Genomic DNA, 23,853 nt, shown 5'->3' with positions numbered 1-23,853 from the left:
CTTAGTTGAGCAGCTTCTTGCAGTGACCGGTGTGGATCCAGTTGTCTCTTCCCTCGACCTTCAGAGAGGTTGGCGTCATCAGCAGCACCTGGAATGGCCCAAGATATTTTGGCTCTAGTCCCGTCCTCGGATGTTTCTTTAGCACAACCCAATCACCTGGTTGACTAGAATGAACATTGGTTATTGAGTCTGGGTCCGGGAGAGACTTCCGAACCCGGTGGTGGACATCAGGTGATAACCCGTGGGGCTGCCTGGGGGCATTCCTGGAGTAATAAGGGTTATAGCAAAACATTCAGGCCATGGATCGGCGGTGATTTTTACCTTCTTTGCATAAATCTGACCCAAATACAGTCAAAGAAAAGGCAGTCGTGATGGTTCTCAACATAATTCTCTACTAGGTTAGAAAATTGATTGACAGTTGAGAGGTTAGAATGGTTAGTAAAAAGTTTGAAGATTGTGGTTTTCTGCACCACTTCCCCCCCTTCTCATCGTCCTTAACACCAGGATGAAGAGAAGCTGGATTCAACATGGTGCATCGTCTCAAGGTTAGATGGAGAGATGAGGGAGGGATGAGAGAGAGATAGAGAGGGAGAAAGAGAAAAGCGCTTTTCTTGGACTCTGTAGCTTTAGCTGGACAGGAGTACATGACAGTGTTAGTTCGCACTGTCTGGGACTTTTGAATGCCCTGTTGCTGGAGATCGATGGATTTGTGCAGCCACAGTTCTGCTTTAGTGGAGAGAACCATGGCTTTGGCGTCTAGTGGGGAATTCACGGACAAACTTTTTCCCAATACAGACCTCAAAGGTCCCTTCTTTGGGGAAGGTCCACTCTGTACCTACAGTCCATTTGTGCCAATCTTTGAAGGGCTTAACAACTCCTCCTGCATTGATGGATTTCATGTACTACTTGGCTGTCCTAGACTCAGAAGTGGTACCCTTCTGTCCTCTAGATATCCCTACACCCATGCTCGAACATTCTAAAAGTAGGTGCGTCCACCTACAGTATCGTACGCCTGGACAGCTGCTACTCCCCTTTGTTCACCTCTGAGTTGCCCTAGGATTTTTGGCACTGACACACGGACTCCGTTTACCCTAGTTAGACCTCAGGAAAAGGAATAGCAGTGTGAGGAAAAAGGCTCTCGCCGACACACGGCGGCCCTCTGAGTCTCCTAATGAGATATACCAGCCTCGGTTTTGGTTATGAATAGTGACCTGACCACAGGACAGGGCTTCTAATTGACCTGGAGTGGAATGTGTGCACAGGAAACACACAGTACTCCTATGGGGACGGGGTACACACAGAGAACACACAGTACCTTCTGTGGGGACGAGGGGCGCACAGGAAACAAACACACAATACTCCTGTGGAGAAAGGGGTTACTCACACAGCTATTGGTATGCCCGGATGATATATATCACCTTGTCTCCTTAAAAAAAAAAAAAAAGCTCATCAACTCACATTCCTTTGCCTATACTATTCTATATAGTCAAGCTGAACAGCACACAAAGCCCTTTTTGCAGTGATTGATCAAAAACCTCTTGCTCAGCAACAACCCTTGAATTCAGACAGTAGTTCCCACACAATATCATGAGACCCCCAGCCAAATCTACAGAGAAGAGAGAGAGAGAGAAAGAAAAAGAGAAACAGAAAGAGAAAGAGAAAAGAGCTAAATATGAAAAAGGAAAAAAATGAATAAAGGACTAAAAATAATAATAATGTGTTAGTAAAAAGGAAAACTGAAAAAAACTTGATTACATCAATAAAAAAAAAAAAAAAAATGGGTTAGTAAAAGAAAATGTAGAAAACTTCAGTTACAGGAAGTCTTGCTATTTACATTGAGATTTAGTAAATGTTAACTTAAAACCAAACCTCACATACAAAAAAAAAAACCTTTAGAAAACATACAACTGTATAGGACTGAATTTAATTATTATTATTTTTTTTTAGGGGAAGGGAAAAAATTTATTTAAATTAGGTCTTAAAGTTAAAATGGTTTATAAAGACCTTCATTTACCCTTCTCTGGCACACAAAAATTTGAAACTCTGGAACTGAATTCCAGGAACCGATCTCTTTCCTCTCTGAGCTTCACATTTTCACATTTTAACCATTCATATGGGATTTAAAATCTGCTTCATTGATCAATGACCTTGGCTGTCCCTGGGTTCTCTGCCTTTGCAAAGAACCATGTCTGGGACCATTACCCCACATTGCTGAATAAACCACTTCACTTCTAGGTGTGGTTCTGGGGTACTTTTCCCTGCATGGAAAACAACGAATAGCTTGTCTCCCTGCACAATACCTTCTCTGGGCACATGGCGATTTGACTTGGTGCACAACATTAACCATCCTAGCATGCCTAGATCCCACACTACTATCTGTATTGAGTCCACTTACCATGGACTCATCTGAGGAATCTTCTGGCATTGTGTTAACACTTCCAACTCCAGGGTCAGACACATTGTCCATCTCCATCCCTGAGTTGGATCCACTATGTGACCCACAGTCCTCAGACTTCTCCATGCTTACAGCCCATGCATTTCCTCTAATCCTAGACACATTACTCTCTAACGGGTGCTTCAATGACTCTGGCTGCGCTAAGCACTGAGAATGTTCAACTTCTGTCCTCCTGCAGAGAGCAGATAATTCCCTTACAGCACCCTGTGCGTGCGTCATGCTTTCAGATAACCATTCATTCTCTTTGCGCAGCTCAGTATTACACCTCACAGTACATTCATAATTAGCTCTAGCTTCAGCTGCCTGCTGGACAAGAGTTCTCAATTTAACAATTTCCACTTTTAAATCTTCCACTTCTCCTTCCAAACTCAGCTTCAGCCTACAAGACTCCTGATATTCATTCGCTATCCATCCAGCAGCAAAAATCTGAGCATACTTGCCTTTCCTTTTGCGCCATTTTTTGGTACCGATCAGGTTTGCCACACAATTCTGAGCCTGCAGCCATGGATCAGTAGCTCCCTGCATAGCCTGAAAAATGGCCGCCGTGTCCATCAACTTTGCAACTTCTTTATAAATGCTTTCCATTGCAAAAGAACACAAAACACTGATACCAATTTCTAGAAGTTGTCCCAATACTTTTGGCACAGAACCTTTCTACACTGTAGTACCCGTATTAATTATGCCAAACAAGTCTACAATTCAGTGTAACAGCCACAGATATACAAACATTAGGCAGAATCATCAACTATAGGACAATTTCACCACTAAACTGCCACTAATGCTCACACAATGATTCCTGTATCAGACTGGTCACTGCGCTATAACATAACCGAACACTCAACTGATATCCAGTACAAAACTAAGGCTACTTTCACACTTGCGTTCAGGGCTCCGCTTGAAAGATCCGTTTGAAGGCTCTCACAAGCGGCCCGGAATGGATCCGTTCATCCCCAATGCATTCTGAGTGGATGCGGATCCGCTCAGAATGCATCAGTCTGGCACTGTTTGGCCTCTGCTACGCTCAACAGGCGGACACCCGAACGCAGCTTGCAGCGTTTTCGTGTCCGCCTGGCCGTGCAGAGGCAATCGGATACGTCTGAACTAAAATAGAAGTCAATGGAGACGGATCCGTCTGTGATGGCTCTGTCTGAAGCGGATCCGTTCACTTTAAATTTTACTAGTTGAGCATGCTCATAATGATTTTAACCTCCCCCTGCATTTCTCCTCCTTCTGCCTTTCTCCTCCCCCTGCACTGCACACCCAGCGGCCATTTTGGATCCCCAAGTTCAGGAGCAGGTATGTACATGAAACTTCTGTCTCTCTGTTTCTCTATTTTTCTTTCAATTTTCTTAGAATCTTTCTATCTATCATGGGAGCATATAAAGGCACTTTCATGGGCATTTTTTAGCAGACGTCAGCGAAGTGGTGTGGCAGCAATGGCATGTCGGATGGTTTTGTTCATTGAGCATGGGTTTGAAAGATGTCAGTGGTCATATTCAAGAGCAGTGTTGCAGATGATGGGCTTGGTTTTTTGTGTGCGTGTGGTTATTTAGTCAATTTAGCAGTGGTCATGTATAGGTGTCAGAATGTCACATGGCGAGGTGGATGCTGTTTGGTCAGATGGTTCAGCAGTATTGAAGAGGCAAATTGTGTGAGAAGTTGACGCACATTGGTTTGGTCATTCTATAGGGGCACTATAAATGAACGTGTCTTGTGGAGCAAATATCACAGTGATAGTGGGCCTACAAACTACAGCTGTAGACGAGTGCATGAGTGTGATTGATTTTCAATTATTGGAATGGTTTATGATTATTGCAAGTTTTTGGAGTGTGTGGTCGGCTAGAGATATCTAGGATTTATGTTTGATGGAAAATGTGGGTGTGACCAAAGTACTTTGCCTAGGGCACTGATAGGCAAACTGCGGCCCTCCACCTGACGCAAAACTACAACTCCCACCATGCCCTGCTGTAGGCTGAAAGCTGTAGGAAGTCTTTGCATGCTAGGAGTTGTAGTTCTGCAACAGCTGGACAGCCGCAGTTTGCCTATCACTGGCCTAGGGCATAGGTTGCAGATTATTGCACGTGTGTGGTGTGTCAAATCTCGCACAGAATGGTTGCAGATTGTATAGGTGGATGTAGATGGCAATGCAGGCAATGGCAGTGGGCAGACATCACAGATTTTAACGATCGAAAAATTCTAGTATGTATATAATTGACTTTTTTTTTTTTCTAGCAACTCCAAATAATTTTAAAAGAGATTAAAGATCTTGAAAATATTTTAAAAAAAAGTAAGTAAAAAAAATTGGGATTATATATGTCAATTATGTTATTTCACATTAATACAAATATTTGAAATATTTCTCTACAGATGTCTGAATATCACAAAGGGGCAAGAGCCCGCGATCGCCCCCTTGTCAGCAGCCAGCAAGGCGTCGTCGGATTGAAGAAGTGGTAAGTACATGCTAGTGTACCAGCGTGACAGCATGCAGTATAAATTTTTCTTTATAATGTTATAGTATATTGTCAACTTTGCACCATCCGCTACTGTCTCACTGTACACTGTGGGACCCATACCGTACAATGCCACCATGTGGGCCCCAGACCGTACAATGCCACCATGTGGACCCCATACAGTATAATGTCAACATGTGGGTCCCATACAGTATAATGTCACCATGTGGGTCCCATACAGTATAATGTCACCATGTGGGCCCATTACAGTATAATGTCACCATGTGGGCCCATTACAGTATAATGTCACCATGTGGGTCCCATACAGTATAATGTCACCATGTGGGCCCCATACAGTATAATGTCACCATGTGGGCCCCATACAGTATAATGTCAACATGTGGGCCCCATACAGTATAATGTCAACATGTAGGCCCCATACCGTATAATGTCACCTTGTAGGCAATGACCATACAATATTATCATCTTTTTGACCCTAGTCTTTTATAACTTCCAAATTATTATTTTTTACTATATATATATTCCTATTGTGATAAAATTTCTAATATGGCTATCATTGATATTGGACAACCTCCATAGTATACACATCAACTTGTATTTTCATAAAACATTCATTCTTTTTATATATCATTTTTTATTTTTTTATAGTCTCCGTCTTCTTCATCTACCTCGCATACATCGCAAGCAACAACCCCTAGGCCTTCCCCAGCGAGGACCCATTCCTCTGGTGAAAGCCAGTGTTCACGGGGAGGTGGAGGTGTTATACACCTGGACCGGACTCGAGTAAGAAAATGTCAATATATTTATATTAATTCCAAAATTTCATTTTTTAACCCAATATTTTTTTATGTTAAAGGAAACTTCTACACGATCCTCCAGACAGGATCCCCCAGTCCCCTCCAGAGGCCGTGGGAGAGGCCGTGGCGGTCGGGGATGTGTAAGTATCATATACTTTGGTATTCAAAATTAAATTATCTAATTTCTTTTGTTTGTTTTTTTTGGTTCAAGGTTTCCGCAGTCTCCACCAGGGAAGATAGGGAGTTTGTCATTCCCAGCAGTGATAACGAACTCCTTATCCAACTGGTGGAGGCGCGTCCCGCACTATGGGACCCCTCCGACCACAAACATGCCGACCATCATCTCAACCAGCGGCTCTTCACTGGCTGGGAGGATCTCTCTGCGGCGGATAAAAAAGAATGTGGTAAGTACACCTATAAGTCATGTATAAGTTAAACCTACTCAACAATAAAATACATTACCCTAACCCTTTTTTTAAATTTTTCAACAGTGGACAAGGTTATCACTCGGTGGCGGTCAATCCGGGACCGCTTCAAGAGAGAGTATAATAGGGAGGTTCACGCCCCGAGTGGTTCAGGAGCACGACCAAAGAAGCCCTACGCTCATAATGCGGCGCTGGGGTTTCTTCGTCCGACACTGGGCCTTCGAAGGTAAATTATTATTTAAAGTTTATTTTTTTTAAATGATTTGACTTTATTGACCTTGTTTCCTAAAGGTTTGTTTGAGACAAAGAATTCTCCCACCTTTATCTCATTCAACATCGTTCAGACTAAAGGGACAATAGACCTTGACTTCTGTCTGTAATAGGATTTGTGAGTTAAAGGATTCTATGACAACTTTATCTCACTTGTCCTATTATGGTCAAAAGTTTCAAAAAAGCCAGACTTCTGTCTTGATAACGTTGTGCGAGACAAAGGAAATTCTTATTTCTTTATCTCATTCAACAAATAGACCTTGACTTCTGTCTGTAATAGGATTTGTGAGACAAAGGATTCTATGACAACTTTATCTCACTTGTCCTATTATGGTCAACAGTTACAATAGATCCAGAATTCACTCTTGACAAGGTTCTGTGAGACAAATCATTCTCTGATTCAGTTATCTCATTTTTCAAGAAAAGGTCACAAGGAGAAGGGACAATAGATCAGGTCTGGCAAATGGATCTCCAGCTGGTGAAAAATGGAAAAAATTCCACATTGCGCTGCTGTATGATGGTAGTTTAAAGGAATGTATGGGCATTGCATGAAATATAGTTTTGCATCAGCTGAAGGAAGAGCCACATGTTTGCCATTCCAATTAATAATTCCGTCTTCATAAAACGATTATTTATAAAAATGAAGCAAGCTCTGACCTATAGTAGCATAGAATGTATTTGACCCATACAAATTTTTGGACCCATCTATAGTCTGCCCAAAATTCTGAATACTATGGATAGCCCCTGGCCCTATCTTATATGAAGGATGGCCTTATGCCTATCCCATTCAAGCTTAAACTCCTTCACTGTATTTGCAGCTACCACTTCTGCAGGGAGGCTATTCCATGCATCCACTACTCTCTAAATTTCTTGATATTAAATTTAAATATTTGTCGCTCATTTTAAACTATGTCCTCTTATAGCAGTTTATGTAAATTTTTCTCTCCTCTTTTCATTCTTTATTCCATTAATGTTTTAAAGCTTCCATCATATCCCCTCTGTCTCGTCTTTTCTTCCAAACTATACGTGTTGAAATAGTTTGATTTCTTACTAATTTAATGCACATGTTTAGTAGCTCTTCTCGGAACTATCTCCTAAGTATATGTACGTTTCTCTCATGCAGCCATCTCTATTATGAAGTAGAAAATCTTATTAGATACTGTATTTTTGACTAAAAGCCCTTATTTTATTTTGTTCTCTCTGCAGAACTGCCAGCAGCACTCGGGAGCCTGAACCCTCTCTTGAAGCGGCCCCCGAATCGGCTGCCACCACCAGCCCTCCTGTCCCTCATTCACCTGTTCAGGTCAATCCTGGTCCCCTACCTGGTCCCTCTTTTCAGCGTACGCTCTCAACTTGTCGACAAAATGTGAGAGCTACGCTGAATAGCAGGAGATTTGGTAGGAGCCGTCGGGAAAACTATGGGGACCTTGTAGAGATTGTTTCCAATGCTCTAGAAGGTTTTGCAGAAGAGATGCGTCAAGTTTTGGATGACTTGGCACGCCGAGTGGAGGGGGCGGAGTCGGCACGTCAACTCACCGAAAACGAACATTACCTGCAAACCTTTGTCTCCCGAATGGACCAAATGAATCCCGAACAGGTGCATGAGTTCCGTAATTTGATGGAGAATGGGTCGTGGGAAATCTTGCACCGCCCCCCACCCACTACCTACCCCCCACCTACTATCTACCCCCCAACCCACGCGTATCAACATGGGCACCATCAAGCTACCCATTTTCAACATCCTTCCCTTTCCCAACCCCCCGAGCATGGGTACAATCTACCATCTTTTTCTTCAACTCCCTCTCCTCCTCACTATCATGCTCCTACTTCTTTCCCCACTCATTCTTCGTCCCATGCTCGGGAACAATCAACTCCCGACCCTTCCACTCTCCACACCCCAAGAAGTAATAATCCTGCATCTTTTCCCACGGCCCGTTATTTTCAGTCCTCAACTGAAGACAGGGGGGCTACTGCTGCCGGTCCAGGACGGTCCACACCGCAACGCTCCACCTCCCCTCAATGTTTTTCTAATCTTTAATTATAATTTATGTTCAAAAATTATTTTATTTATTATTTAAAAAGTAATTTTTTTATAAAATCTATATTTTTCAGAAGAAACTTTGTCTGTTTTTATTGTATCTCACACGCAATGTTCACTACTAGGGATGAGCGAACCCAAACTGTATAGTAGTTCGTATTTTCGTAAAAGTCCGGGTTCGGGTTCGGTGTTCGGCGCTTTCTTGGCGCTTTTTGAAAGGCTGCAAAGCAGCCAATCAACAAGCGTCATACTACTTGCCCCAAGAGGCCATCACAGCCATGCATACTAATGGCATGGCTGTGATTGGCCAGTGCAGCATGTGACCCAGCCTCTATTTAAGCTGGAGTCACGTAGCGCCGCACGTCACTCTGCTCTGATCAGTGTAGGGAGAGGATGCAGCTGCTGCTGTTAGGGCGAGATTAGGCAGGGATTTACTCAGCAAAAACACTTAATGAAGTGATCTATCTACAGCTGTGAATCATTCAACTTCTGCTATTTAATTGCTCACTGTTTTTAGGTTGCCCAGAGCGTTTTTCTGTCACATTTTTCTGGGGTGATCGGCGGCCATTTTGTGTCTTGTGGTGCGCCAGCACAAGCTGCCACCAAATACATTTAACCATCAATAGTGTGTTTTTTTTTTTGCTATATCCTACATCAGGTGCTTGGCTGTGCTTGCTATTTTATTGAGAGGTGAAATACAATTGCCAAAATAGCGGTACCCTAAATCTGGTGTTTCAGCTGTGGCTAGCCAATTGTAATACTGTCTGCTGTCTGGCAAAGGATATATTTTTGTTCTGGGTTGAAATACAATTCCCAACTTAGCAATTCCCTAAATCAGTGGTTTCTGCTGTATCAGGCCAAGTTTAAATCTATCCATAAAAGGGTATATTACATTGAAGGTGCTGATAGGGTCATCCTCAATAACTTCACACGCTACCGTGCATTTCCAAGTCTAATTCTGTCCGTAAACGTATACCTGTCATCCAGCTCCTAAATAATAGGCCTACAATTTATATTCAGCTAAATCTGTTGTTACTGCTGTGGCTGGTCAATTTATTTAGTATCCGCCAAAGCACAGTTTTTGTTCTGGGTTGAAATACAATTCCCAACTTAGCAATTCCCTAAATCAGTGGTTTCTGCTGTATCAGGCCAAGTTTAAATCTATCCATAAAAGGGTATATTAGATTAAAGGTGCGGATAGGGTCATCCTCAATAACTTCACACGTTACCGTGCATTTCCAAGTCTAATTCTATCCGTAAAAGGGATATCTGTCATCCAGGGCCTAAATACTAGGCCTACAATTTATATTCAGCTAAATCTGTCGTTACTGCTGTGCCTGTATTAGTGTAATACGGTACCTAAATAGATAGCCAGATAGTGTTAGGTGCCTGTAAAAAAAAGGCCAGAATTTGAATTCAATACATTGGGCCAAATAATATTTTTCTTATTGTGGTGAACGGTAACAATGAGGAAAGCATCTAGTAAGGGACGCGGACACGGACATGGTCGTGGTGGTGTTAGTGGACCCTCTGGTGCTGGCTAAATATATGACAATGGCCTGTTCCAGTGGTGGGTGACGTGAAGCCTGATTCTCTGCTATGACATGAAGCCTGATTCTCTGCTATGGGACCTCTCTCCTCTGTCTGGGTGCCGGGGCCTAAATATCTGACAATGGCCTGTTCCAGTTTTGGGTGACGTGAAGCATGATTCTCTGCTATGACATGAAGCCTGATTCTCTGCTATGGGACCTCTCTCCTCTGTCTGGGTGCCGGGGCCTAAATATCTGACAGTGGCCTGTTCCAGTGGTGGGTGACGTGAAGCCTGATTCTCTGTTATGACATGAAGCCTGATTCTCTGCAAATCCGACCTCTCTCCTCTGTCTGGGTGCCGGGGCCTAAATATCTGACAATGGCCTGTTCTAATGGTGGGTGACGTGAAGCCTGATTCTCTGCTATGAAATGAAGCCTGATTCTCTGCTATGGGACCTCTCTCCTCTGTCTGGGTGCCGGGGCCTAAAAATATCTGACAGTGGCCTGTTCCAGTGGTGGGTGACATGAAGCCTGATTCTCTGCTATGACATGAAGCCTGATTCTCTGCTATGGGACCTCTCTCTTCTGTCTGGTTCCCGGGGCCTAAATATCTGACAATGGCCTGTTCCAATGGTGGATGACGTGAAGCCTGATTCTCTGCTATGACATGAAGCCTGATTCTCTGCAATGGGACCTCTCTCCTCTGTCTGGGTGCCGGGGCCTAAATATCTGACAATGGCCTGTTCCAATGGTGGGTGACATGAAGCCTGATTCTCTGCTATGACATGAAGCCTGATTCTCTGCTATGGGACCTCTCTCCTCTGCCTGGGTGCCGGGGCCTAAAAATATCTGACAGTGGCCTGTTCCAGTGTTGGGTGACATGAAGCATGATTCTCTGCTATGACATGAAGCCTGATTCTCTGCTAAGGGACCTTTTTCCTCTGTCTGGGTGCCGGGGCCAAAAAATATCTGACAATGGCCTGTTCCAGTGGTGGGTGACATGAAGCCTGATTCTCTGCTATGACATGAAGCCTGATTCTCTGCTATGACATGAAGCCTGATTCTCTGCTATGACATGAAGCCTGATTCTCTGCTATGGGACCTCTCTCTTCTGTCTGGGTGCCGGGGCCTAAATATCTGACAATGGCCTGTTCCAGCGGTGGGTGCCGGGAAACCTGATTCTCTGCTATGACATGAAGCCTGATTCTCTGCAATGGGACCTCTCTCCTCTGTCTGGGTGCCGGGGCCTAAATATCTGACAATGGCCTGTTCCAGTGGTGGGTGACGTGAAGCCTGATTCTCTGCTATGACATGAAGCCTGATTCTCTGCAATGGGACCTCTCTCCTCTGTCTGGGTGCTGGGGCCTAAATATCTGACAGTGGCCTGTTCCAGTGGTGGGTGACATGAAGCCTGATTCTCTGCTATGGGACCTCTCTCCAATTGATATTGGTTAATTTTTATTTATTTTATTTTTATTTCGATTTATTTCCATATCCACATTTGTTTGCAGGGGATTTACCTACATTTTGCTGCCTTTTGCAGCCCTCTAGCCCTTTCCTGGCCTGTTTTACAGCCTTTTTAGTGCCGAAACGTTCGGGTCCCCATTGACTTCAATGGGGTTCGGGTTCGGGGCGAAGTTCGGGTCGAGTTCGGATCCCGAACCCGAACATTTCCGGGAAGTTCGGCCGAACTTCTCGAACCCGAACATCCAGGTGTTCGCTCAACTCTATTCACTACAGCTGTGGGTAACGTAAAATTCTTAAAATTACATAAACAAAATAATTATATTTTGGTTATTAGAAAAATTATTACCCCCACACCTGTATTACTGAAGGTATTAAATAAATTGCTAGAGTATAATCAATAAAGGGCTTTCAAAAATCAGTTTATTGAGCATATTCTAGCTCAGTGTTTGCCAAATAGTGTGCCTCCAGGTATTGCAAAACTACAACTCCCAGCATGCCTGCACAGCCAAAGGCTGTCCGGTCATGCTGGGAGTTGTAGTTTTGCAACAGCTGTAGGCACACTGGTTGGGAAACACTGTTATAGCTGATTGGCTCATGAAAAAGCTATATTCATCTGCCAATCTTGTTCTAATCTACATGAGCAGTTGTGGAACTCACGATACTATTGGATCATCATCACCAACTGTAGAATTTACTAGAGAGCAGAAATTATTTCATTTTGCTCTTTAGCAAAGATGATGCGGTATTATCGTCAGTACCACAAGGGACAGGGAATTAATATAATGTTGTAGTCTTTGACCTGGGTTCAGAGCCAATTAGTGAACTGCGCCCAATCGAAGACATCAACACTTTATTACGCTGGAATGCTCTCCCTTGACATGTGTTTGTTCACGCATAGAAAGGGATGACCAAAACACACTGCATGGCTGAAAATCCAGACAAACTGTGTGTTTTTAAACATTTATATATTCCATCCTTAAAGGGCAAGATATAGAGAAAAAATATACTGAGAAATTTGATTATTGGATTTTCTGCTTCCACTATAATTACTATACTGATGGTCTATGGTGTCCCAATGCGACATGCGCAACAGTTGTTTAAAAATCCATCACAAATGGATTTTTTTTAACAATGTTCTGTACCAGTTGAAGCATGTAGCAGTGCAACACCGTAGACTATAATAATTAAAATAGTTTAGCAAAATTGCTGTAACTATATGTCACGCAACAAATGTAGTCCCTAACATACAATGTGGAGGTCTAGCTGTAGCCATGCCATAGCTATTTGAAATGCTATAGCCGTGCTGTAGCAGGCACAATAGAGATGAAATGGCACCACATCTAGTCATTATCCATAATGACTAGACCTCTCTAGGTAAAGAAAATAAAACATTACAACAGTTGTGATAGATTAAAAAAAATATATATTTTTAGAAAAATTAAACAGTAAAAAGATTTACAATACATTATTTTGCCACGCCACTCTACCTGCTTCAGAGACAAAGTAATCGGCAAAACCGTCCCTCATTCTAGCAATGGCGATGGTAGATTGATATGACACATTTTGCATCCTAGTCAGTGTACAATGCGGGTACAATGCGGGTCCAGACGCAGTGGTTCCTCCGATAATAGATAATTATGTAGCACTACACAAGCCTTAACAACATCATCAATAGTTTCTATTTTTTGATTAATGGCCTTGTTTAGAATACACCATTTTGCAACAAGTATCCCAAAGGCGCACTCCACCAGTCGTCTAGCTCTTGTGAGTCTATAATTAAAAATCCGTTTTGTGGAATTTAAATCACGGCTGGAGTATGGCTTTATGAGGTTTTCACACATTTGGAACGCTTCGTCCCCTACTACAACAAATGGCATGGGAGGTCCATCTGTCCCTGGCAATGGTCTTGCAGGCGGTAATCCAAATTGCTTGGAATACAAGAAGCGTCTAGGGATGAGCGAACCCGAACTGTATAGGGGGTGTCCGTGACACGGACCCGGACCCGAACATTTTCGTAAAAGTCAGGGTTCGGGTTCGGTGTTCGTCGCTTTCTTGGCGCTTTTTGAAAGGCTGCAAAGCAGCCAATCAACAAGCGTCATACTACTTGCCCCAAGAGGCCGTCACAGCCATGCCTACTATTGGCATGGCTGTGATTGGCCAGTGCAGCATGTGACCCAGCCTCTATTTAAGCTGGAGTCACGTAGCGCCGCACGTCACTCTGCTCTGATCAGTGTAGGGAGAGGTTGCAGCTGCGACGTTAGGGCGAGATTAGGCAGTGATTAACTCCTCCAAAAGACTTCATTCAGTGATCCATCTGCAGCTGTGGATGATTGAACTGCTGCTATTCAATTGCTCACTGTTTTTAGGCTGCCCAGAGCGTTTTTCATTCACTTTTTTCTGGGGTGATCGGCGGCCATTTTGTGTCTTGTGGTGCGCCAGCGCAAGCTGCCACCAAGTACATTTAACCCTCAATAGTGTGGTTATTTTTTTGGCTATATCCTACATCAGGGTGAAGCTGTCACACCAAGTGCATTTAACCATCAATAGTGTGGTTATTTTTTGGCCATATACTACATCAGGGGCAAGCTGTCACCAAGTGCATTTAACCCTCAATAGTGTGGTTGTTTTTTGGCTATATCCTACAACAGGGTGAAGCTGTCACACCAAGTGCATTTAACCATCAATAGTGTGGTTATTTTTTGGCCATATACTACATCAGGGGCAAGCTGTCACCAAGTGCATTTAACCCTCAATGGTGTGGTTGTTTTTTGGCTATATCCTACATCAGGGTGAAGCTGTCACAACAAGTGCATTTAACCATCAATAGTGTGGTTATTTTTTGGCCATATACTACATCAGGGGCAAGCTGTCACCAAGTGCATTTTACCCTCAATAGTGTGGTTGTTTTTTGGCTATATCATACATCAGGGTGAATCTGTCACACCAAGTACATTTAACCATCAATAGTGTGGTTATTTTTGGCTATATCCTACATCAGGGTCAAGCTGTCACACCAAGTGCATTTAACCATCAATAGTGTGGTTATTTTTTGGCCATATCCCAGTCTAATTCTGTCTGTAAACGTATACTTGTCACCCAGCGCCTAAATAATAGGCCTCAAATTTATAGTCAGCTAAATCTGTGGTTATTGCTGTAGCTGGGCAAGTTATTTAGTGTCCGTCAAAGCACAGTTTTTGTTCTGGGTTGAAATACAATTCCCAATTTAGCAATTCTCTAAATTAGTGGTTTCTGTGTATCAGGCCTACTTTAAATTTATCCCTAAAAGGGTATATAAGATTCAAGGTGCACATAGGGTCATTCTCAATAACTGAACACACACGCCACTGTGCATATCCCAGTCTAATTCTGTCCGTAAACAAATACCTGTCACCCAGCGCCTAAATAATAGGCCTCAAATTTATATTCATCCAAATCTGTCATTATTGCTGTAGCTGGTCAAGTTATTTAGTGTCCGTCAAAGCACAGTTTTTGTTCTGGGTTGAAATACTATTCCCAATTTAGCAATTCTCTAAATTAGTGGTTTCTGCTGTATCAGACCTACTTTAAATCTATCCCTAAAAGGGTATATAAGATTCAAGGTGCACATAGGGTCATTCTCAATACCTTCACACACACGCTACTGTGCATTTCCAAGTCTAATTCTGTCAGTAAACCTATACCTGTCACCCAGCGCCTGAATAATAGGCCTAAAATTTATAGTCAGCTAAATCTGTGGTTACTGCTGTGCCTGTATTAGTGTAATACGGTACCTAAATAGATAGCCAGATAGTGTTAGGTGTCCGTAAAAAAAGGCCTGAATTTGAATTCAATACATTGGGCCAAATAATATTTTTGTTGTTGTGGTGAACGATAACAATGAGGAAAACATCTAGTAAAGGACGCGGACGCGGACATGGTCGTGGTGGTGTTAGTGGACCCTCTGGTGCTGGGAGAGGACGTGGCCGTTCTGCCACAGCCACACGTCCTAGTGTACCAACTACCTCAGGCCCCAGTAGCCGCCATAATTTACAGCGATATTTGGTAGGGCCCAATGCCATTCTAAGGATGGTAAGGCCTGAGCAGGTACAGGCATTAGTCAATTGGGTGGCCGACAGTGGATCCAGCACGTTCACATTATCTCCCACCCAGTCTTCTGCAGAAAGCGCACAGATGGCGCCTGAAAACCAAGCCCATCAGTCTGTCACATCACCCCCATGCATACCAGGGAAACTGTCTGAGCCTCAAGTTATGCAGCAGTCTCTTATGCTGTTTGAAGACTCCGCTGGCAGGGTTTCCCAAGGGCATCCACCTAGCCCTTCCCCAGCGGTGGAAGACATAGAATGCACTGACGCACAACCACTTATGTTTCCTGATGATGAGGACATGGGAATACCACCTCAGCATGTCTCTGATGATGACGAAACACAGGTGCCAACTGCTGCGTCTTTCTGTAGTGTGCAGACTGAACAGGAGGTCAGGGATCAAGACTGGGTGGAAGTCGATGCAGGGGACGATGAGGTCCTAGACCCCACATGGAATGAAGGTCGTGCCACTGACTTTCACAGTTCCGAGGAAGAGGCAGTGGTGAGACCGAGCCAACAGCGTAGCAAAAGAGGGAGCAGTGGGCAAAAGCAGAACACCCGCCGCCAAGAGACTCCGCCTGCTACTGACCACCGCCATCTGGGACCGAGCACCCCAAAGGCAGCTTCAAGGAGTTCCCTGGCATGGCACTTCTTCAAACAATGTGCTGACGACAAGACCCGAATGGTTTGCACGCTGTGCCATCAGAGCCTGAAGCGAGGCATTAACGTTCTGAACCTTAGCACAACCTGCATGACCAGGCACCTGCATGCAAAGCATGAACTGCAGTGGAGTAAACACCTTAAAAACAAGGAAGTCACTCAGGCTCCCCCTGCTACCTCTTCTGCTGCTGCCGCCTCGGCCTCTTCTGCTGCTGCCGCCTCGGCCTCTGCCTCTGGAGGAACGTTGGCACCTGCCGCCCAGCAAACAGGGGATGTACCACCAACACCACCACCTCGGTCACCAAGCATCTCAACCATGTCACACGGCAGCGTTCAGCTCTCCATCTCACAAACATTTGAGAGAAAGTGTAAATTCCCACCTAGCCACCCTCGATCTCTGGCCCTGAATGCCAGCATTTCTAAACTACTGGCCTATGAAATGCTGTCATTTAGGCTGGTGGACACAGACAGCTTCAAACAGCTCATGTCGCTTGCTGTCCCACAGTATGTTGTTCCCAGCCGGCACTACTTCTCCAAGAGAGCCGTGCCTTCCCTGCACAACCAAGTATCCGATAAAATCAAGTGTGCACTGCGCAACGCCATCTGTGGCAAGGTCCACCTAACCACAGATACGTGGACCAGTAAGCACGGCCAGGGACGCTATATCTCCCTAACTGCACACTGGGTAAATGTAGTGGCGGCTGGACCCCAGGCGGAGAGCTGTTTGGCGCACGTCCTTCCGCCGCCAAGGATCGCAGGGCAACATTCTTTGCCTCCTGTTGCCACCTCCTCCTACTCAGCTTCCTCCTCCTCTTCTTCCACCTGCTCATCCAGTCAGCCACACACCTTCACCACCAACTTCAGCACAGCCCGGGGTAAACGTCAGCAGGCCATTCTGAAACTCATATGTTTGGGGGACAGGCCCCACACCGCACAGGAGTTGTGGCGGGGTATAGAACAACAGACCGACGAGTGGTTACTGCCGGTGAGCCTCAAGCCCGGCCTGGTGGTGTGCGATAATGGGCAAAATCTTGTTGCAGCTCTGGGACTAGCCGGTTTGACGCACATCCCTTGCTTGGCGCATGTGCTGAATTTGGTGGTGCAGAAGTTCATTCACAACTACCCCGACATGTCAGAGCTGCTGCATAAAGTGCGGGCCGTCTGTTCGCTCTTCCGGCGTTCACATCCTGCCGCTGCTCGCCTGTCTGCGCTACAGCGTAACTTTGGCCTTCCCGCTCACCGCCTCATATGCGACGTGCCCACCAGGTGGAACTCCACCTTGCACATGCTGGACAGACTGTGCGAGCAGCAGCAGGCCATAGTGGAGTTTCAGCTGCAGCACGCACGGGTCAGTCGCACTGCGGAACAGCACCACTTCACCACCAATGACTGGGCCTCCATGCGAGACCTGTGTGCCCTGTTGCGCTGTTTCGAGTACTCCACCAACATGGCCAGTGGCGATGACGCCGTTATCAGCGTTACAATACCACTTCTATGTCTCCTTGAGAAAACACTTAGGGCGATGATGGAAGAGGAGGTGGCCCAGGAGGAGGAAGAGGGGTCATTTTTAGCACTTTCAGGCCAGTCTCTTCGAAGTGACTCAGAGGGAGGTTTTTTGCAACAGCAGAGGCCAGGTACAAATGTGGCCAGCCAGGGCCCACTACTGGAGGACGAGGAGGACGAGGATGAGGAGGAGGTGGAGGAGGATGAGGATGAAGCATGGTCACAGCGGGGTGGCACCCAACGCAGCTCGGGCCCATCACTGGTGCGTGGCTGGGGGGAAACGCAGGACGATAACGATACGCCTCCCACAGAGGACAGCTTGTCCTTACCCCTGGGCAGCCTGGCACACATGAACGACTACATGCTGCAGTGCCTGCGCAACGACAGCAGAGTTGCCCACATTTTAACGTGTGCGGACTACTGGGTTGCCACCCTGCTGGATCCACGGTACAAAGACAATGTGCCCACCTTACTTCCTGCACTGGAGCGTGATAGGAAGATGCGCAAGTACAAGCGCACGTTGGTAGACGCGCTACTGAGAGCATTCCCAAATGTCACAGGGGAACAAGTGGAAGCCCAAGGCCAAGGCAGAGGAGGAGCAAGAAGTCGCCAAGGCAGCTGTGTCACGACCAGCTCCTCTGAGGGCAGGGTTAGCATGGCAGAGATGTGGAAAATTTTTGTCAACACGCCACAGCTAACTGCACCACCACCTGATACGCAACGTGTTAGCAGGAGGCAACATTTCACTAACATGGTGGAACAGTACGTGTGCACACCCCTCCACGTACTGACTGATGGTTCGGCCCCATTCAACTTCTGGGTCTCTAAATTGTCCACGTGGCCAGAGCTAGCCTTTTATGCCTTGGAGGTGCTGGCCTGCCCGGCGGCCAGCGTTTTGTCTGAACGTGTATTCAGCACGGCAGGGGGCATCATAACAGACAAACGCAGCCGTCTGTCTACAGCCAATGTGGACAAGCTGACGTTCATAAAAATGAACCAGGCATGGATCCCACAGGACCTGTCCATCCCTTGTGCAGATTAGACATTTATAACTACCTCCCCTTAACCATATATTATTGTACTCCAGGGCACTTCCTCATTCAATCCCATTTTTATTTTCATTTTACCATTATATTGCGAGGCAACCCAAAGTTGAATGAACCTCTCCTCTGTCTGGGTGCCGGGGCCTAAATATATGACAATGGACGTTTCCAATGTTGGGTGACGTGAAGCATGATTCTCTGCTATGACATGCAGACTGATTCTCTGCTGACATGAAGCCAGATTCTCTGTTATGGGACCTCTCTCCTCTGCCTGGGTGCCTGGGCCTAAATACACTCACCTAAAGAATTATTAGGAACACCATACTAATACAGTGTTGGACCCCCTTTTGCCTTCAGAACTGCCTTAATTCTACGTGGCATTTATTCAACAAGGTGCTGATAGCATTCTTTAGAAATGTTGGCCCATATTGATAGGATTGCATCTTGCAGTTGATGGAGATTTGAGGGATGCACATCCAGGGCATGAAGCTCCCTTTCCACCACATTCCAAAGATGCTCTATTGGGTTGAGATCTGGTGACTGTGGGGGCCATTTTAGTACAGTGAACTCATTGTCATGATTAAGAAACCAATTTGAAATGATTCGAGCTTTGTGACGTGCATTATCCTGCTGGAAGTAGCCATCAGAGGATGGGTACATGGTGGTCATGAAGGGATGGACATGGTCAGAAACAATGCTCAGGTAGCCCGTGGCATTTAAACGATGGCCAATTGGCACTAAGGGGCCTAAAGTGTGCCCAGAAAACATCCCCCACACCATTACACCACCACCACCAGCCTGCACAGTGGTAACAAGGCATGATGGATACATGTTCTCATTCTGGTTATGCCAAATTCGGACTCTACCATTTGAATGTCTCAACAGAAATCGAGACTCATCAGACCAGGCAGCATTTTTCCAGTCTTCAACAGTCCAATTTTGGTGAGCTCGTGCAAATTGTAGCCTCTTTTTCCTATTTGTAGTGGAGATGAGTGGTACCCGGTGGGGTCTTCTGCTGTTGTAGCCCATCCGCCTCAAGGTTGTGTGTGTTGTGGCTTCACAAATGCTTTGTTGCATACCTCGGTTGTAACGAGTGGTTATTTCAGTCAACGTTGCTCTTCTATCAGCTTGAATCAGTCGGCCCATTCTCCTCTGACCTCTAGCATCAACAAGGCATTTTTGCCCACAGGACTGCCGCATACTGGATGGTTTTCCCTTTTCACACTATTCTTTGTAAACCCTAGAAATGGTTGTGCGTGAAAATTCCAGTAACTGAGCAGATGGTGAAATACTCAGACCGGCCCGTCTGGCACCAACAACCATGCCACGCTCAAAATTCCTTAAATCACCTTTCTTTCCCATTTTGACATTTAGTTTGGAGTTCAGGAGATTGTCTTGACCAGGACCACAACCCTACATGCATTGAAGCAACTGCCATGTGATTGGTTGACTAGATAATCGCATTAATGAGAAATAGAACAGGTGTTCCTAATAATTCTTTAGGTAAGTGTATATGACAATGGACTGTTACAGTGGTGGCTGACGTGAAGCCTGATTCTCTGCTATGACATGCAGACTGATTCTCTGCTGACATGAAGCCAGATTCTCTGTTACGGGACCTCTCTCCTCTGCCTGGGTGCCTGGGCCTAAATATATGACAATGGACTGTTACAGTGGTGGCTGACGTGAAGCCTGATTCTCTGCTATGACATGCAGACTGATTCTCTGCTGACATGAAGCCAGATTCTCTGTTACGGGACCTCTCTCCTCTGCCTGGGTGCCTGGGCCTAAATATATGACAATGGACTGTTACAGTGGTGGCTGACGTGAAGCCTGATTCTCTGCTATGACATGCAGACTGATTCTCTGCTGACATGAAGCCAGATTCTCTGTTACGGGACCTCTCTCCTCTGCCTGGGTGCCTGGGCCTAAATATATGACAATGGACTGTTATAGTGGTGGCTGACGTGAAGCCTGATTCTCTGCTATGAAATGCAGACTGATTCTCTGCTGACATGAAGCCAGATTCTCTGTTACGGGACCTCTCTCCTCTGCCTGGGTGCCTGGGCCTAAATATATGACAATGGACTGTTATAGTGGTGGCTGACGTGAAGCCTGATTCTCTGCTATGACATGCAGACTGATTCTCTGCTGACATGAAGCCAGATTCTCTGTTACGGGACCTCTCTCCTCTGCCTGGGTGCCTGGGCCTAAATATATGACAATGGACTGTTACAGTGGTGGCTGACGTGAAGCCTGATTCTCTGCTATGACATGCAGACTGATTCTCTGCTGACATGAAGCCAGATTCTCTGTTAAGGGACCTCTCTCCTCTGCCTGGGTGCCTGGGACTAAATATCTGACAATGGACTGTTACAGTGGTGGGTGACGTGAAGCCAGATTCTCTGCTATGGGACCTCTCTCCAATTGATATTGGTTAATTTTTATTTATTTTATTTTTATTTTAATTCATTTCCCTGTCCACATTTGTTTGCAGGGGATTTACCTACATGTTGCTGCCTTTTGCAGCCCTCTAGCTCTTTCCTGGGCTGTTTTACAGCCTTTTTAGTGCCGAAAAGTTTGGGTTCCCATTGACTTCAATGGGGTTCGGGTTCGGGACGAAGTTCGGGTCGGGTTCAGATCCCGAACCCGAACATTTACGGGAAGTTCGGCGGAACTTCTCGAACCCGAACATCCAGGTGTTCGCTCAACTCTAGAGGCGTCCCATAGAGGAGGTTTTGAAAGCCATGGAGTCATTGGTGCGTCCGTATGCTCCAATATCCACAGCAAGAAAACAATATTCTGCATCAGCAATTGCCATTAAAATAATGGAGAAATATTTTTTGTAATTAAATAATTCTGATCCACTTCCTGACGGCTTAACAATCCGTATATGTTTGCCATCCATTGCTCCTATACAATTCGAGAATTGGCAGGTTTGCATAAACTTGTCCGCTATTTGAAGCCATCGTTCAGTTGTTGGATGCGGGATATAGTCTTCATGCAATATTGCCTACAATGCACGGCAAGTATCCTTTACTATTCCACAAAGTGTTGAAATTCCAATACGATATTGGTAATGTAATGATGTAAGGGTTTCTCCGGTAGCAAGAAACCTTTTAAACAAAAAAAAAAAAAAAATATATATATATATATATATATATATATATATATATAACATATACAACAATATATAAATTGAAAAAATATTTTACCTTATTGTCACCATTAGCCTCTCTGATGGTGAAATGGGCCTTCTGATTCGGGTATCCTGCCTTTCAATGGTTGAAGCAATGCGCTGCAGAAGCTGGTCATAACTCTCAACCGTCATGCGCATATAATTGTAAAATTTTTCAGGATTTGAACGCAACTCCAAATAAAGAACAGAAAAAACACCTCTGGTCATCCTTCTTGAACTTATTGGGTGTATCAAATACCGACGTCTTCTTCTTTCCCGGTCTCGTCTCATCCATCTAGCTTTCAGAATTTGAAACCTCAGTCGGAGACGCAAGTGTGCAGGCAACATGCTTCCAATGCACAATGAGTCTGAATAGAGGTGTACCTGGTTCTAATACATTTTTAAAGTGGGAGGACTTTGTGAGGCACACCTACAATGACCATGAATAGAGGTGTACCTGGTTCTAATACATTAGAATGGGAGGACTTTGTGAGGCACACCTACAATGACCATGAATAGAGGTGTACCTGGTTCTAAAACATTAAAGTGGGAGGACTTTGTGAGGCACACCTACAATGACCCTGAATAGAGGTGTACCTGCTTTTTAATGATTTTTTTTTCAAGTGGGAGGACTTTGTGAGGCACACCTTAACACCTTTAGTAGTAAAACGGATCCGCTGAGCGGATGCCAAAACGGAGACAGACGCAACAAACGGAACCGTTTTACAAGCGGATCCGTTCGAACGGATCCGCATAAAAGATCAGCGTTTGCAGCCGTCTATCAAATGCTTCTGACGGATCCGTTTAAAGCGGATCTGCTTAACGCTAGTGTGAAAGTAGCCTTACAACCACAAAATCAAACTGTACATAGAAAGGTTACAAAAAGACAAGATAACTATTCTGGACAAAACTGAAATTTTTTTTTTTTATAAATTCTTTATTTTCTGAATTTTCAATAGGGATATAAACAGAGGTATCCAATAGACAGTAATTTACCTCCACAAAGGAGGGATACGAAATCCAGGCATGACATATTAGGTATCACACGACAATATCATAGTCATTTAAACAGCTTTGACTATATAGGGACGTCCTGGCAATATGGCGATGAGAATGTCATATACTACATTCATGCAATAAAAACCTAGACAATGGTATGAAGAAATAATATGAAAAGAAAGACAAGAAAGAAAAGAAAAGAAAAAAGAAAAAAAAGAAAAAAAGAGAAAAAAGAAGAAACTAAGGAAGAGGGGGGGGGGGAGGGGGGGAGTACATCGAAGTCTAAGACTATTGAGTCCGTCAATATCCTTAAACATCTTGTAGCTGTTTGCCCTGTTGGTTACCCGATGATCTTTGTCTCCAGACCTACTCTCAGTATAAAAACTAGAGTGAGACACTCCGCCCACCCTCATTCAGTGTCCTCCAAGGTTGCCAAGTTTTTAGGAATCTCTCATGGTTTCTGTTAATCCAACTTGTCATTTCTTCGAATTGGGATATTTGATTTACTTTGGCTTCCCACTCCTGTATGGAAGGTGTGTTGGTATCTCTCCAGTGGAGAGAGATAATGGCCTTAGCTGCCGAAATGAGTCACTAAATTATGCTTAGATGGCCTATATAGGTCAGTTGGCAGGGAGAAGAAAACCATTTCCGCTGTGATCTTGAACTCAGGGGTGGTAACTTTTTTAATTATCTTGGAGATATTCTCCCAAAATGGTATGATCAGTGGGCACGACCACCATATATGAGATAGTGAACCTGTGCCTTTGCCACATCTCCAGCACAGTCGATCAGGGGCCACACCACATCTATGCAAGAACTCCGGAGTTCTGTACCATCTGGTAAGAAGCTTGAAGTGGTTTTCTTGTAGGCGTATACACGGTGAGGTTCCATGTGAAAATGCTAAAATCTTTTTAAGATCCCGATCAGAGAAGACA

The 23,853-nt window shown here is 44.8% G+C and overlaps 1 protein-coding gene across 1 annotated transcript; it reads left to right on the top strand.

The window, feature by feature from the left end:
• Window positions 1-5,859: 5,859 nt before the first annotated feature.
• On the top strand, window positions 5,860-23,385 carry LOC122926134. The gene is made up of 4 exons (XM_044277516.1): window positions 5,860-6,127; window positions 6,215-6,374; window positions 7,625-8,188; window positions 23,283-23,385. Exons 1-4 carry the CDS (start codon window positions 5,860-5,862, stop codon window positions 23,383-23,385), a joined length of 1,095 nt encoding a protein of 364 aa, XP_044133451.1.
• The last annotated feature ends 468 nt before the right edge of the window (window positions 23,386-23,853 follow it).

The sequence above is a fragment of the Bufo gargarizans genome, chromosome 1 (assembly GCF_014858855.1).
Source record: "Bufo gargarizans isolate SCDJY-AF-19 chromosome 1, ASM1485885v1, whole genome shotgun sequence".
Taxonomy (NCBI): Eukaryota; Metazoa; Chordata; class Amphibia; order Anura; family Bufonidae; genus Bufo; species Bufo gargarizans.
This window is presented reverse-complemented; position numbering and strand designations above follow the sequence as displayed.